General features: G+C 38.6%; 1 protein-coding gene across 8 annotated transcripts in view; it reads left to right on the forward strand.

Moving 5' to 3' along the window:
• The window catches only part of TBCK (TBC1 domain containing kinase), a 213,167-nt gene that overhangs the window by 167,673 nt on the left and 30,079 nt on the right, over positions 1-15,415 (forward strand). For all 8 annotated transcript variants that reach the window (XM_087437764.1, XM_087437761.1, XM_087437765.1 and 5 more), the window contains one exon: positions 5,056-5,231. In XM_087437764.1, coding sequence (XP_087293890.1) covers positions 5,056-5,231 — 176 coding nt within the window. The remainder of the gene's footprint in view (positions 1-5,055; positions 5,232-15,415) is intronic.

Genomic DNA, 15,415 nt, shown 5'->3' on the forward strand with positions numbered 1-15,415 from the left:
CTTCATTCCTGGAATATGTCCTACTTGGTCATAGTATGTCATTCTTTTAAATTGCTACTGCATTCAGTTTTCTAGTTTTGAGGTTTTTTCAAACATCTGTAGTCATAAGGAATATTGGTGTGTGTGTGTGCATGTGTTGGTGCGTGTCTGTGTGCACGTGTTGTGCTGTCTTTGTCAGATTTAAGTATCAGGTTAAGGCAGCTTCATAAAATAGCCTGAGGTGCTTCTCAATGTTCTCTTGCCTTGGAGCAGCTATTATATCATAGAGATTCCCTGTTCTTTGGAAATGAGATAGAATTGTTTGGGGAAAAATGTGTTTGGCACCTTTCCTCAAAGTAATTATTTGAAAACTTTAAAATTTTCCCTGTATCTACAAAGTCTATTCAGATTTTCTATGACTTTTGAATACACACATACGTGCACGTGCGCGCACACACACGCACTATTCTCTTCAGTTCTACTTAGCCTGTGGATATATAGATCTATTCAGATTTGCTACTCTTTTGTGAATATTTGGAATCAGTATTTTAAAATTTTAATTGTATAGAATTGTACATAGTATGTTATTTTTTTTTAATGTTTTTACATGCTTATATTCTTATTTATATTTAATTAGAAATGAGGAAGCAAAAGAATATAAAAACATGTTTATGTTTATATTTTTTCTCATTTCTAATCACGCACACACACCATTCATATACAGAATTTCCAGTTTTATTGATTTTCCCCAAAATATCACCTATAGTATTTGTCTATTTTTTCCTTCATTAATATATTTATTATTACTAAATTATTTTGCCTACTTGCCTAAGGATAGTTTGTTTTCGTTTTTATTTGTTTGCCTTCTTTATATTCCCCTAACTTCTTTCAATTAATTAGAGTACATTTTGCAAGTTTTATATGATAGCCACTGTTATCTTCAGTTTTTCAGTTGAGGGAAGGAAAGATGACTGTGAGAAATTACAGAGACAGATACAGATTTCATTGTTCTTGATTAACCATCACAGTGCCCAGAGGCTAGAGAGAATCTAATGATTTGCCATCTCTGAAGAGTCCGTCTAAAAGTCCAAACATAAGAAAAGATTCTGCTCTGTAGTGTTATTTCATCATATTTTAATTCAATCATTCTTTCGTCAAGTATCTATTGAGCTCCTTTTTGCCAAACTTTGTGCTAGCTTGTAGAGATATAAATATGAAAAGACATGAAACCTGCATTCAAGGATATTGTAAGTCAAGTGGAGAAACAGACACTATATCACAAATACAGTAATTACTATGATGGGGGTATGTACACGTTGTTTTGGGAACATATACACACCCCATAGCACACAGTTACTCGAGAAAAGTAGTAGATATTTAGAAATATTAGTTTATTCATTTATATTCCATAAATATATTTTAATACCTTTTATGTGTGAGATAATATGCTGGGTCCTGGAGAAGACTTTCAGTCTAGTGGGAAATGAATAATCCCATTAAATAAGGCTGTGTGCCAGATACGTATGGGGACAGAGAAGAGAAAGAAAGTAAGGCTGTCAGGAGCTAAAGGCTTTCTTCACAGAGAAAGTAGTGTTTGAGCTGGTACTTGATAGGGGAGCTAGGATTTACCAGAGGGATAAGGTGCGGCATTCTCAGCAGAGGGAGCAACGCATACAAAGGCACAGTGGTGTGAAGAGGCAAATAGTCTACTGATGCCAAAGCATAGGTCCCAGTTGGTGAGGATGAGAAAAGAGATAGAAGATAGCAAACATTTATTGAACTCTTACAGCATGTCAAACACCATTCTAAATACTTTATATAGGCTAACTCATTTAATCCTTACAGGAGCCCAGGAGGGTTCAGGTAACTATTGTTATGCCACTTTATAGATGAAGAAATTGGACAGAGAGGTTAAATATCATACCCAAAGTCACATACTGATAAGTGCAGGGGAGAGTCCAGGTAGTCTTACTCCACAGCCTCTGGTTTCCTGCCTACTGTGGACAGGGATCAGTTCACAAAGGGCTTTATATGCTATACTAAGGAATTTGGATTTCATTCTGTCAGTGTCTAGAAGCCGTTGAGGTGTTGTTCATTATAAAAGTTACAAGATCAGATTTTTATTTTTCACTCAAATGGCATTTATAAGATGGATTAGAAGGAATGACTTTATGTGAAGAGGGAAGCAGAGAACCAAGAGGATAGAGAGAAAGCAGATAGCTCCCATAGTCCCTGTGAAAGACGATGAGGCCTTGGACAGGGCAGTGAGTCAGGGAGCAGTCTCAAGAGATACTTGATGGAACTTGGGGATGTGTTGGATGAGAATGAGGAATAAGGAAGAATGAAGAGTCGATGATGATTTCCAGGTTTCTGTCTGGGGTAACTAGATTGAAGTTAGTGCCAGGATCCATGACAGAAAATACGGGAAGTGTTCTAGATACCAGCCCTCTATTCTCATAGTTAAAATGCCTTTATAGTTATTTAGGAGCTTTTACATATGAAGTATAAATGTATACAGTTATGCCCTTATGGGTGCTGGTTACATATGCAACATAAGGATACACAGGCAAACTCTCACACTAAAAGTCTACCATTTCAGTTCTTAGGTATCATGACAGAGTCTCCCGATAGTTTAAATGGATACAGCAAAATGCGTGTCTTGTTACCAGGTTTAGATTTTTGCTTGCTTGGTTAGTATTATCACTAATACATCCAGATAGCCATTTCAGAGAGCCGACTCTGAAAGATGATTTCTGTCAGTAACATTGCTAAATAAATTCTGTCTCTAGGTTGACAATAGAATATGAATTTTATAAAAAAAAAAGAAAGTAGTTCTCAGACAAATTAGTTTCTGATATTTGGATATCTAAGCTTGCTATGCATCGTGTATACAGGTTCTTGGGCAGAGATGATAAATTAGTAGACATTTCCAGAGTTGCTCTATAGCTATCCTAAATTCTTGTCCACTGTTCATAAACAAAGCCCCATGAATTTGAAACCCCAGTCACACAAGAAAATGCCAAAGTCAATGATATTAAACAAGATGAAAGTTTTACAAGAAAGTTTTATTTTTATGCCTCTTAAGTGGAAATTACACAATGAATTGCAAAATTGCATATAAAACTGTCTAATTACAGAAAAACTAGATTCTGTGTTTTTTAATATTATAATTATTTTCTTCATAAAGCAAAATAGTATAATTTGTTCTAAATCTAACAATCTCCTAAAGTTAATTTGCAGAGGGTCTTGCATGCATCATATTAAAGTTCTTTACTGATACACACTTACAAAAGTTCAGAAAGTTATGAATTTTTCAGTGATTCCTCTCTCCTTCTGTTCTTACCATTTCACATAGCAATTGCTCTTTCCTTTGAAAAATTCCTTGTATATGATGCATTTGATTGGACCAATGCCGAGGTCTAATCTTTCTTAAATCAGTCAGTTCTTCGTAGAGAATACTTGGGTCAAATCATATTCTTCATCAGCTAGGGCACACCTTTCATTCAGATGAAACCTCTGTTTGAAATGCCACATTCATCACTAAAAGAATAAAAGCAGAACTAGGGTAATCAAAATTTCTTTATTTTATCTTCATAAATGTACGACTTCATATGAAGGCTTGGAAAAATACCTGTAGAGCTTGCAATCCAATGAAAAAGGAGATGGAAGCATTGATTGTATGGCTTGCTGATTTTAAAGCTCTTTAATCTTTCTGAAGCACTTTTAATTTCAGAATGTTTGAGTAGCTTTAATTCCTAATATTAAAAAATTAAAATTCCTAATGCCTATTTTTTAAGAGCCAGAAACCCATAAAGCTTAGCAATTTCCATTTCTGTTTAAAAGCTAATAAAGTGAGAGAACAAGTGCTTTACCAGTAAAGAGTTTACGGCCTAGTCAGGGAAACCCAAGGGATGAGAGCTGACATTCAAACTCCAATTGAAAACAATTTTTTTCCAAAATAAATCTGTCTGATAAGTGATTCATATGCTTTATTCTCTCCTGCCTAGAAATTCTAAATTGGAAACTCTAAATGTGGAATCCCACAGTGGAATTGAGATAAGAAAGAAAATGAGTAGAGATAATAATTAGACTCAATTTTGAAAACTTATTAAGCATATAAATAAATTTTTTTTGAATCCCCATGTTTCAATCAAGTGAATTTTGAAAGTTCTTACATTCTCAAGTTATGTTAAGTAAGTTTTCAAGAGGGACTGCTAGTGCTCTATAAATTTATGTTGAATTGAGTCAAGTATTATTGCATTGCCTTTTATGGATGGAAAAAATCCTTCTCCCTCCTAAATAACATGGAGAATAATTATAAATAGCCCTTAGTCTGAATTAGACTTATGCCATATAACAAACACTAGACCAACCTACTGGTTTAATAGCCTGGAGTCTGATTTTTACCTCCTTCACAAGATACATTGACAATTTGGTTTACTAAGAAAGCATTGTATTGTTCTTCATTCATCTCTGAGAATCTAATTTCCACTCAACCATTCATATATAACAAGTTATTATAAAAGACCAATACATACATTAGAACCACTTTCTTTAATTAGTATATATACTGAGTTTTGATGTAATTTCTAATATTAACCAGAGTTGTAATTAATGTGATTCACAGCAACAGTAATTATACTTGAAGAAAAGTGAAATGTGCTTAAAGGAGCTGTTTTTAAAGATACATGGTGCTCTCATAAAGAAAAATCTGCCTCATCTCTATCTATCACATTTGAGCCAAGAGCTTGTAGTGATGCAAAAGAATAATGCTTTTCTATATGTGTGACTACTAAAAACATAAACCTCGGTATAGGTAGTAAGGAATACAGTTATACAGTGGTAAGGACTACAGTTACACAGTCGGAATAGATACAGTTAGACAGTAGGAAGGAATACAGGACTACAGGTGCACAGTCAGAAGGAATACGGTTACAGTTACTGCTAAAATGAGATAGTTTCCTGTTCTCCCATGTGCTATAGTGATTGAGCTCAAGAACCTGAAGATATTCTATACTGGCTATGGTTTGTCTCTATAATATTCTCAATATTTGTGTTGTTTGTACATTTCTTCAGTCAAGAGAATCCATCCCATTAAATGACCTGAAGTCCGAAGTATCACCCCGGATTTCAGCGGAGGACCTGATTGACTTGTGTGAGCTCACAGTGACAGGCCACTTCAAAACACCCACCAAGAAGACGAAGTCCAGTAAACCAAAGCTCCTGGTCGTTGACATCCGGAATACGGAAGAGTATCCTTTACACATACGGTTTAAAGAGGGGTGCTGCCTTATTCATATTGCTTCCTTTCCATTTAAAGGGCGTGTGGTAAAAACAATGAATACATCTGGGATTCCTCTGAATTCTCTTTTAAAATAAAATCTTTCTTAGAAACTCAATATATAAAATATAAATTAAGAATTTTTATAATTAATTTTCTTCTTAAGTTAACATAACAGTTACAGCATTTACTAACTATAAATGAGGATTATATGTAAATGAGTTAGCAGGTTGGTGGTTTCTTAGATGCTAAAATTGGCATATAAGTTTTCATGTGCATATTTTCAATCACAGTTTTTGAAACGGAATTCAAGCTATACGTTTACAGAACTCCTGAAGCAATCCATAGAATCTTAGATACTAAGAATACTATTTGAGAGCCCACTATTTCAGATGATGCATCCCCGTCTTTTTGTGAAGTTACTGCTTTCTATTTTCCCTAAACTGGGAGACACCTGAGTTTGGAGAGAGCACAGATGCTCATGTTCCTGGTTGTTAGGGCTTCAGGGGTACTGGAAGTTCCTTAGCAGAAGAGGTGAGTGGGCCCCCAAAGAAGCATGGATTCCAGTTGACTGGTCAGTGCTGGTTCTCGAAGTTGTTATTGTCTGTTACTTCAAGAGTTTAAAATACTTCTGATGTTTTAACTTCTTAGTTTATTTTTATTTTGGTTAGGCCTTTAGTCCTAGTCTCCCATAAAATCATCAAAAAGGCATAGCATTATGGTGCCTATTTTAATTTTAAAGACTATTGCTAAAACAGTTTATGTACACACCACTCTTCTGATATTTCTTTTCAAATAATTAACTATTTGGAATTTTAAAATACACACAATTTGAAAATGACACTAATCAAAGGTTTTCCAGACCTCACATTCTGATTTTTATATTGATACTCTTCTTTATTTTCTGCAGAATAAACATAAGGACAGCAGGAAGCAGAGCTAGCCTGAGCCCCATTCTCTGACGAGGATGGATATGTCTACTAATGTAGGAGTGCCTCTGAGTCACCCCACCATACTAGGTTCACAGCTGGAACGAGGAAGGGACCTGGCCTGGTTGTTTTACCGTCTACAATTGCAGGCTAGAGAGAATCTGGATTGCTCTGCGCCACTTTAGAGTGGGAGCGAGGCCAAGAGAATGAAGAAGGGACAATCAAGTCACCCATCTTTTATGACCCTTCCAAGGACTCCACTAGTGAAATTTTCTAACTCTCCTTTTGAAAGCCTGCTTTAAAACCAAGGTATTCGTATAGTTGGGCCATTTATTCTCACAACATTCCTAACTTTTTCCTTCCAATATCCTCTTATTTTACCACATATCTACTTCTGTCCCACCTCTAAATCCCAAATGTTGACACCTGTGTATCCATCACAGCACTTTGAGAGAAACCACAGGCTAACCTCTTTCCAAGAGTCATGGGTTATCATTAGGTTCTTCTAGTCTCAAGAACACAGTAAAGAATGCAGAGCTGTAGGTTCTAAGATCCCTGTTGACTGAGATATCTAAACTACCTACCTGTGGCTTTCCAAGACTGGAGAACTCAGACCTTTTATAATCTCTTATGATGCAGAGCATTTGATTACATTATGAGGAAATAAGTAACATTTCTATTAATCTTAAATCCTGTTCTCAAGGAATTAAAGGCAAGGGAAAAATGTGTGCATAGTAATGAAGACATTCATAAATTTAGTGCTTCAAATTAATATGTTAGAATGGGATGTTTGATTTTTTTTTTTGATATCATCATTAATAGCAACCAACAAATATTATTCTCTATAGATCTGTCAATAATTTTTTAAGAAAACGTATAAAAAATAGTTCTTATTCACTAGGTTGCTTTTAGTATGAAGAATATAAAACAGTAAAATATTTCATGTGGCAAATAAATGAACAGTAAAGACAACATGTATTAAGTGCCAAATGAGTGGTACAAACAAAAAAGCATCAACAAGAAAGTCATATCTGGGTCAGAGAAGCAAGGCAGCGATAGGGCTCAGTCCTGTTCGTTTTGCAGCTGCAGCATCAGAAAGAGGCACTCAGAAAATATCACTTAAGGAAAAAAGCAGGATGGCAGACACAGTGCCCCACAGCCTCCTGCCTGCACTCTTCACAGTTATAACATAAAGAGATAGTTGGCAATATATGAGCCCTCTTGCATTCTGTAAGGGATCCAGTGACTTCTGAAGTCTGTCTTCCTTTAAACCCAGAAGCAAGACAGTACCTACAAGAAGTCAGTCGAGTCGTAGTTTAGAGCTGGAAGCATTCATGTCAGCCAGCGTTCATTCATTCAGCAGATGTTTATTGGCTGTCTCAGTGTGTGCCAGTCAGGAGTTAGTATACTAGATTTTGAGGATTTGCTGGTGAACAAAGTGACAGATTCCCTGCATTCATGGAAATTACATTTTTATTGGAGAGAGAGATAAATATATCCATCCTATAATCTTAAATAGCATGCGTGCTACATATAAAAATAAAGCCAGGAGAAGGATGGAGAGTGATAGAGATTGGTCAAGTAGTCAAGTAAAGCCTCTGAGAAAAGCAGGTATTTCAGCAGCACTGTATGATGTACAGAGGCAGGCTACGAATGCCATGGGGAAGGACATTCCAGGCAGAAGGAAGAGCGAGGATAAAGAGCCGACTGTATGAACTTGCTTGGCCGTTTCGTGCCAGCAAGGAGGCTAGCAAAGGAGGAGATGCAGTCAGGAGTTAAGGTCGCTGAGGCCAAGAGAAGGCATGGGACGGTCAGAATCTCTGCAGTCTGCTCTCAGGGTTACTAATATGCCCCAATTCCTAGGACACCTGTGATCACTAGTTCCTGCAAGTCTACAATGAGATACCTATGCTGTTGGCTTAAGACTTTTTACTGTCCTGTTGATGCAGATGTCCACGGCAGCAGTGTTAGGTTTTAGCTGCTGTTGTAGAACAAGAGGCACCTGGAATGAAGAGATTTAAGTGAACTGACTTCTAATAATTGCTATCATCAAGCTCTCACAGTGTGCAAGCGTGGTGCTGGCCCTGTGATGTCGATACTGTTAATGTCTCTATTGTACTGATGAAGAAACTGAGGCTTAAAAAGGCTAAGCAGAGGGCCAGCCCGCCGGTGTAGTGGTTAAGTTCATGCGCTCCGCTTCGGCGGCCCGGGGTTCACAGGTTGGGATCCTGGGCGCAGACCTACACACCGCTCATCAAGCCATGCTGTGGCGACATCCCAGATACAAAAAAAATAGAGGAAGATTGGCACAGATATTAGCTCAGGGCCAGTCTTCCTCACCAAAAAAAAAAAGTGAAGGGCGTGTGCTAAGCAGCCTGCACACGGCCGTATAACTGCAGCTGGTAGACCAAGCTCATGCCCCTAAGCTTTGAGCAGGTGGCTATTTGGTCTTTGCATAGGGCTGTTAGCATAAACAAGTTGAGACAAATGAGTTAATATAAATTAATGACTGAATGAGACATGTGTTGATCCAAACTGTGTGTTCAGATGCTGTACACATTCCTTCAGATCTTACACACAAACTCAGCTATTACTTCTAGGCTGTGTATATAGGGGCCTAATCCCAAGGGAACAAACCCACCAGTAGTTGTCTTCCTACGGGCACAGCCACAGATTCACAGAAGACAGAACTATTTTAAATTTTGGAAAGCAAAGTTGGAATACTTTGGGGGAGGAAGCATGTTAGAAGGGTTCTTTCCTACCATAATGACTTAATACGTAAGGTTTAATCCATCCAAAATATTTTTTTATTAAAGTTTCCCTAAAACTATCACTGAGATGTTGGTGTTTTAAAACTTGACACATTAAAGCCTATTGAAATCCTCATAATATTTTTTTAAAGGAATCATTTTTGTAGAGTAACTCTTAATTCTGACCAAGGTAAATCTTTGCAATTAAACTCTGGGATTTCTGTGACTTTACCAATCTGTTTAAGAAATGAATAAATATTTAATACTGGTATATTTTTTTAAATCATTTCATTTCTTCCTTGCCAACAAAATGTAGTCCTATACAGTAGAGAAAAAAAACAAACTTTCTGTAATACCTTTTCCTTCTCCAAAGAAAGTAAGTTATTTTTGAAGTGTTGTTTATAATATTTTTAAAATTGTTTATAGTCTCCCTATATCATTTTTATTCTCTATTTTGCTTTAATAGATCATTTAAATGGGAATATTTTGTCTAACCCAGTTCTTACATCTTCATATAGGTGAAAATTTTGTTTTCCTAATTTGTGCTTTCAGGAGATTAAATGCCTAAAATTAAGTTTCATGTCGTCTTTTTTACCTGTGTAAAATAATTGAAATGATTGTTTATGAAGAGGGAGGCAATCTTATCTTTTAGCAAAACAAGTGACCGTCTACCAATGAATATAAGGGACAGCCTTACCACCCGCTAGAACCCTCCTACACGTGTAGTGGAGGAAAAATTTTTTTCCTCTACCCTTCTAAGTTCTTGGCTGGGGCCTCTGTAACAGAAGACAAATTAACAAGAGAAAGGCACACACATGTATTTCATATAAGTTTTATGTGATGCAGGAGGCTTCATAAGGACAGGAAGACCTGAAGAAGTGGTTACACCTGAGCATTTTGTGCTAGGTTTGATGAGGAGTGGACAGTCGTGGGAAGAAGCAATAGGGCCAGAGGGTGTGAGGCAGGGGCAGTTAAACTAGGGACACTGAGCAAGGCCTGTCCGTCCAGTTCCTCTTGGTGTTCCTCTGTCTGGGAGATAAGGATGCTCCTGTCCCCTGGGTACAGGGAGGGCACCTCTCAGTTGAAGCTTTTATAACGTGATTCAAGAGAAGATCAGAAAGTCCTTCCTGCACATGCCGTTTCTCAAACTCCTTCAGCTTAAAATATTCAGCCTGCCAAGATGCCGTATTTTGGGGTAGCATGTCCTGAACCCCATTACTTGAAATTCTTGAAGCTTCAGTCATTCATTCAACTTGTGATATAAATATTCCCAGTTAAAATACCAATACCCTGCAAGAGGTCATCTGCTTCAGTTTTTGTGGTTGTAGGTGAGGAGAGGCACATCAGCAATCGGATGCAACCACCCTAACGCCAGTGGGCTGGGGCGGGGGGGCGCAGAAAGGAAAGCTGGAGGACGTGAAGACAAACTTCACCCCTTGACGATCAAGACGTAGTTCCAACTTCAGAATAAGAAGGAACCCTGGAGATAATCTAGTCTGAACTCTTAATATCAGAGCTGAACAGCAACATCAGGGAGGCTAAACAGCAAAGTTTTTGTTGAAATCATATTTTATTTTTGCTTGTTTTTATAAGAAAGAAACATGAAATGTTAATCTAGGTCAAGATTCAAGTGAGTTATGTTTGATCTTCAATACATTACGGGGATTTCAGAGCAAACAATAATTGCATATTTTAAAGAGGCAATAGAAAATGTTTCTCTTGTAGTGGCATAAATTTCATAAGTAATGTTAATAATTTCAAAGGTAATACACAAGCCAAGCTATTGTTTTCCTTAATAGTTCTGAATGTTTAGGGTTTCAAATTTTCTGGCGTTCATATTAAGAGTGGTCTTAGTCATGTAAATGTGAGGCCAACCAGTGTTACCTGTAAACAGAAATACTTTAAAGAAATGTTATTCTCATTTGCTTGAAGTCAAGGCTGAGTTTTTGCAACTTTATTTGTAAAAATCTTACCTTTTTAAAAAAATATCAGAAGATATAGGAAGGGGCCGGCCCTGTGGCTTGGTGGTTAAGTGCGCGCGCTGCAATGCTGGTGGCCCGGGTTCGGATCCCGGGTGCGCATCGAGGCACCACTTCTCCATTCATCCTGAGGCCGAGTCCCGCATACAGCAACTAGAAGGATGTGCAGCTACGACACACAACTATCCACTGGGGCTTTGGGGGGAAAAAATAAAATAAATAAAATCTTTAAAAAAAAAAAAAGAAGATATAGGAAGGACAATCTCAGGCTTAAATTTTTTAGTTTGAAAAACACGTACACTGAGTTGTTTTCATTATTATACTATGTTATTCATCCTTAGTCAGTGCTGGTGTTCTCTTGTGTGTGTCCTGAAGAAGTTCTGAAATCTTCTTCAGAGTCATTTAGAGAAACTTGTGTTCAGAGCAGGCTAGGTAGTAAGGAGGTATGGTAAAATTGTTTTCATCCCATTTGGTTCTAGGTTCAAACTACCTGAATTAAAATTTTGGGGAGAAACTCTGTAACCATAATATGGTTTGGGTTTTATTTTGCTTTTTGAGGAGCGAATTTTATTCCACTTTCAAGAGCTTTTACATCAGTATCCTCTCTTGTACAAACCTTTCCTCAAAGCTTGCAGAATTAAGAACTGGAAACCAAGAATTCCAGAGTGTTCAGGTCTGTTCTGAAATTCTGTTTCTTCCCCCTTGCACCCCAGAATACTCCTGCTTGCTGCTAAAAATCTCAGGTCCCCGCAAAAGTGAATGGAAGAACCAACGGTCAGTCATCCAGACGATTCACGTACCTGCTATAGGCAAAGACTGGCTAAGGTAGTGGGGACACACACCAGTATGGTAGGGGGCACTGGCCTCCAGATGTTTAGGGTCTACCTGGGAAGGTGTGTGTGTCTCCGTATATACACAGACATGCATCTGATGCTTGTATTGGTACCTGACAGGGAAGTGTCGGGGTTAAGATCAAGGACTTCGGAGCTGGATGTGAATCCCACCTTTGTTACTTTCTAGCTTGTGACCCTAGTAAGCTTGCTAAACATCTCTGGACCTTGATTTCCCTGTCTGTAAAATTTGGATAATAATAATGCCAAATTCCTAGGTTGTTTTGAGGATTCAATAAATAAATATATGTAAAAAAAACTTCTATCCAGTTGTATTCCCATATCTGAATGAACCTTGTAGGATGTGGGAGGATATGGTAGCCACTGCTGAGGAATGTCTCCCCTGCCTGGATCAGTAGTCAGCTGTGAGAGGTACTTTAACTGTTGAAGAGCTCCTGTTTGCTCTGAGACCCATCCACAGCCCCAGTTCCTCAGTGTCGTACAGACTCATTCAATCAGCCAGGCAGTCCTGTTTGCAGACCTGCTTTGCCAGGCCCCTGCCCACCAGGAGCTCATGGTGTTGTGGCTAAGATAGACACCTCAAAGAAACAATTGTAATACAGTGTGAAGTGGTCTGTGTCTGAGGTATACCCAGAAGGCCATGGGAGGGATGGTCACCTAAGCCAGGTGATGCCTGAGATGATTCTTGAAAGACAAGTAGAAGTTACCCCAGCAATGAAGAGAGAGAGGACGTTTCAGACTAAAAAACGTGCCGTGTGGGTGCACCGAGTGTGAGGAGGACACATTCAAGGCACTGCAGGCACTCTGGACGTGCATGGAGAGGATTTATGAGGGTGGGAAGTGAGGCTAGGGTAGGCAGAGGCAGCTTCGTGGAGAACATTGCATAACTTCGTGAAGAAGTTGGGGTCTCATTCCAAAGGCTGTGAGAAAGTATTAAGGAATTTTAAGCAGGTGCGTGGCAGGATCAGATTTGTGTTTTCGAGAGATTTGTGCAGCGTGGAGGAAGGATGAGAGTGGAGGTAATGGTGCAGGCAAGACTGGAAGGATGGACTCACCCAGAGATTTATTTGATGGGCATAAGCATCCCTTCATGTCTGCAGTCACGAAGAGCGAGGCCACTAGCTTTGCCCTAAAATAAACCAGGTTTCCTGGGCCCTTTGGGTCAGTACTGTACTGGAGAAAATCCAGAGAAATGGCTTTTGGTGCTATTTCTTGCCCTTTTCTCACATGTTTATTGACAAAAGGGAATTCCACGTCGTGGCACCTGCAGGCACTGTTGATAGTGGTGCCGCTAGCTGGTAGGCCAGGAGGCAATTAGCATATTTGCCGCTGACGCAAGTTATGCTAGATTTGGCACAATTCTGAAATTCATTTACTCAGCAAACATGTAAAATGTATTCTAGGCACAGTATTAAGCATTGTAAGAGTTTCATAGATGAGATAAATACAGATCCTTCCTATAAATTGTTTAAAGTCTTGATGGAAATCCTGTACATTAGTCTGTTTCATACAAGATCAAATTGCTGTTATGAGAGATACACAGATACTGTGGGAAGGGACACTTTCATGGAGGAAACACTTGAAGGATGGATAATATTTGAACACTCAAAAATATGGAGAAAACATATTTAGGCAAAGAAAACTACAGGAGCTAGGCAGAACATGTACTGGGAACCGTATGTGATTCCGTTTGGTTGGAATTGAAGTAGTTAGGTGCCATTCATGCAGCCTTAACTGAGAAATTTGGGCTTTGTCCTGTAGGCAGCCATGGAAGGTTTCTCAGGGATGTAATATCAGAACTTTGTTCTTAAATTTTTAATCTAAAAAAATTGTGAAAAAAATGGATTTCCAAGGGAAAAGATGAGAGTTGGAGAAAACAGAAAGCTACTGCAGTCGTCTAAGCTCAAGGTAATGAGTGTCTGAAGTAGTCAGGTAGCAGTGGGGACAGAGATGGAGGATGGAATTTATCAGTGCAACAGAACGTTGAATGTTGCCACTGATGAGATGTCAGAAATGAGATTTTAGACTGATTTGGGGGATGCTAATGCCATTCAAAGAAAGCAGCAATAGAGTAGCAAGGAAAAATGATATCTAAAGATACAATTTTTATATCAGTTAATGCTATTTAGTTACATTGTATATGAGGAAACTGTGGGTTTAATTCCATATTCCCTTTTGGCTACTGATAACTAAAGGTGTAGCCTTTACTTTGGGCTCTATAACACTAATTGTAATTGGTTAACATGGCAAACAAGCCAACGTAAAGGTGTGTGTTCCCTCATCACTGGTCTGGTGGAAAGCTGGTGTGCTTTGTGTCTAGAGCTATGACCACACTAAGTGTGGTACCCAACAACATACTGTCTGTGCTGTTTTAGGATTTAGAAAATCATGAGATTGTTTCTGTGTTGAATTTTGAGCTGTCAAAGATTTTAAAGGAATTTTAAAATCTTTTTGTAAAGTGAAGAGTCTTTCTCATATAAGAACATTTACCTATGTAATTTACTTATACCACGTACCTATATTATTCTTAGAACTGATATTTTTTCTATCTGCTTGATTAACATATGGCGCATCTACTTGCAGTTTTGTTGCATAGACTGACTTATGAATACAGGAAAGTCTTCATGTCTTAGAAACCTAGAAATTAATGCACATCATCCTTACTTGTTAATTCTGTTCTAATAATCCAACTCTTTTGTCACAGAAAATTTAAAGTCTTTTTTCTGATCTATTTGTACATTGGGCCACCAGATTTTGTTTAATGTGAACATTTATTTTTGTTATAAGCACACACTTGAATGCTTTTTGGCAATGTCTGCCAAATGGACAGTAGAGCTGAGTGGTATGGTTTCGGGGAGGGGAACAGCTTACTGCAAGTCAGGGTGAGGTCACCAGTCACCAAAGAAAAGTCTTCTGTTTACTAGACTATATCACAGAGTGCAATCAGGGGAGTCAACAGCCCTGTGCAAACCCCTGGCCAGGTGATTGCTACAAGAACTGGTGCTTTTTGCTTTTATAGCTGCTGTTATTCCGTAGTCGCGATTTCATTGTAAGTACTGCTGACTTCTTTATTAGGTCTTTCATCTTTCAGTTCCTTCAAGTATGCCATCAAAAAGTCTTAAGAACACTGGAAGTTTAGAAAGGTAGTGCCTACGAGTGCCACTGCTACGTTTGCCAAGGCCAGCCTGAAAACTGTGGTGGGCGTTGTTATAATTCCAGCTTCAACATGTGTACATGAGCGGGCTAATTACCACATAAATACTTGGGCTCCTATGGCCTTAACAGTCTCTACACTGGGTACTTTGGAGCTGAAGCTTTTTAAATTCTTCATTTGTAAGATGGCCTCGTGTCTAGCTGTGGGGTCGTGCACTCACGATGGAACCTCTGTAAGTGTGGGTATCACTTACCCCGTAGCTGTGTCATGCTGACAAGCAATGGCTTTTTTAAATACAAAAGGCAAATGCAGAGAATCCACATTTTTGTCTAGAATGTGAGGAAAGCAGTGAAGTGACGGTCATAATCCGAGCATGTGTGTTGTTGCGCGTTCATCTCGACCACCACCTCAGGTTGAAGAGCCTGCGCCTGCTTGTCTTCCTCTGCAGCACAGCGAGATAAAGCTGCCGTCCTGAGAGCCTGGAGACAGCGC

Source organism: Ceratotherium simum, chromosome 12, assembly GCF_057802395.1.
Source record: "Ceratotherium simum simum isolate JZ-2026a chromosome 12, ASM5780239v1, whole genome shotgun sequence".
NCBI classification, from domain to species: domain Eukaryota; kingdom Metazoa; phylum Chordata; class Mammalia; order Perissodactyla; family Rhinocerotidae; genus Ceratotherium; species Ceratotherium simum.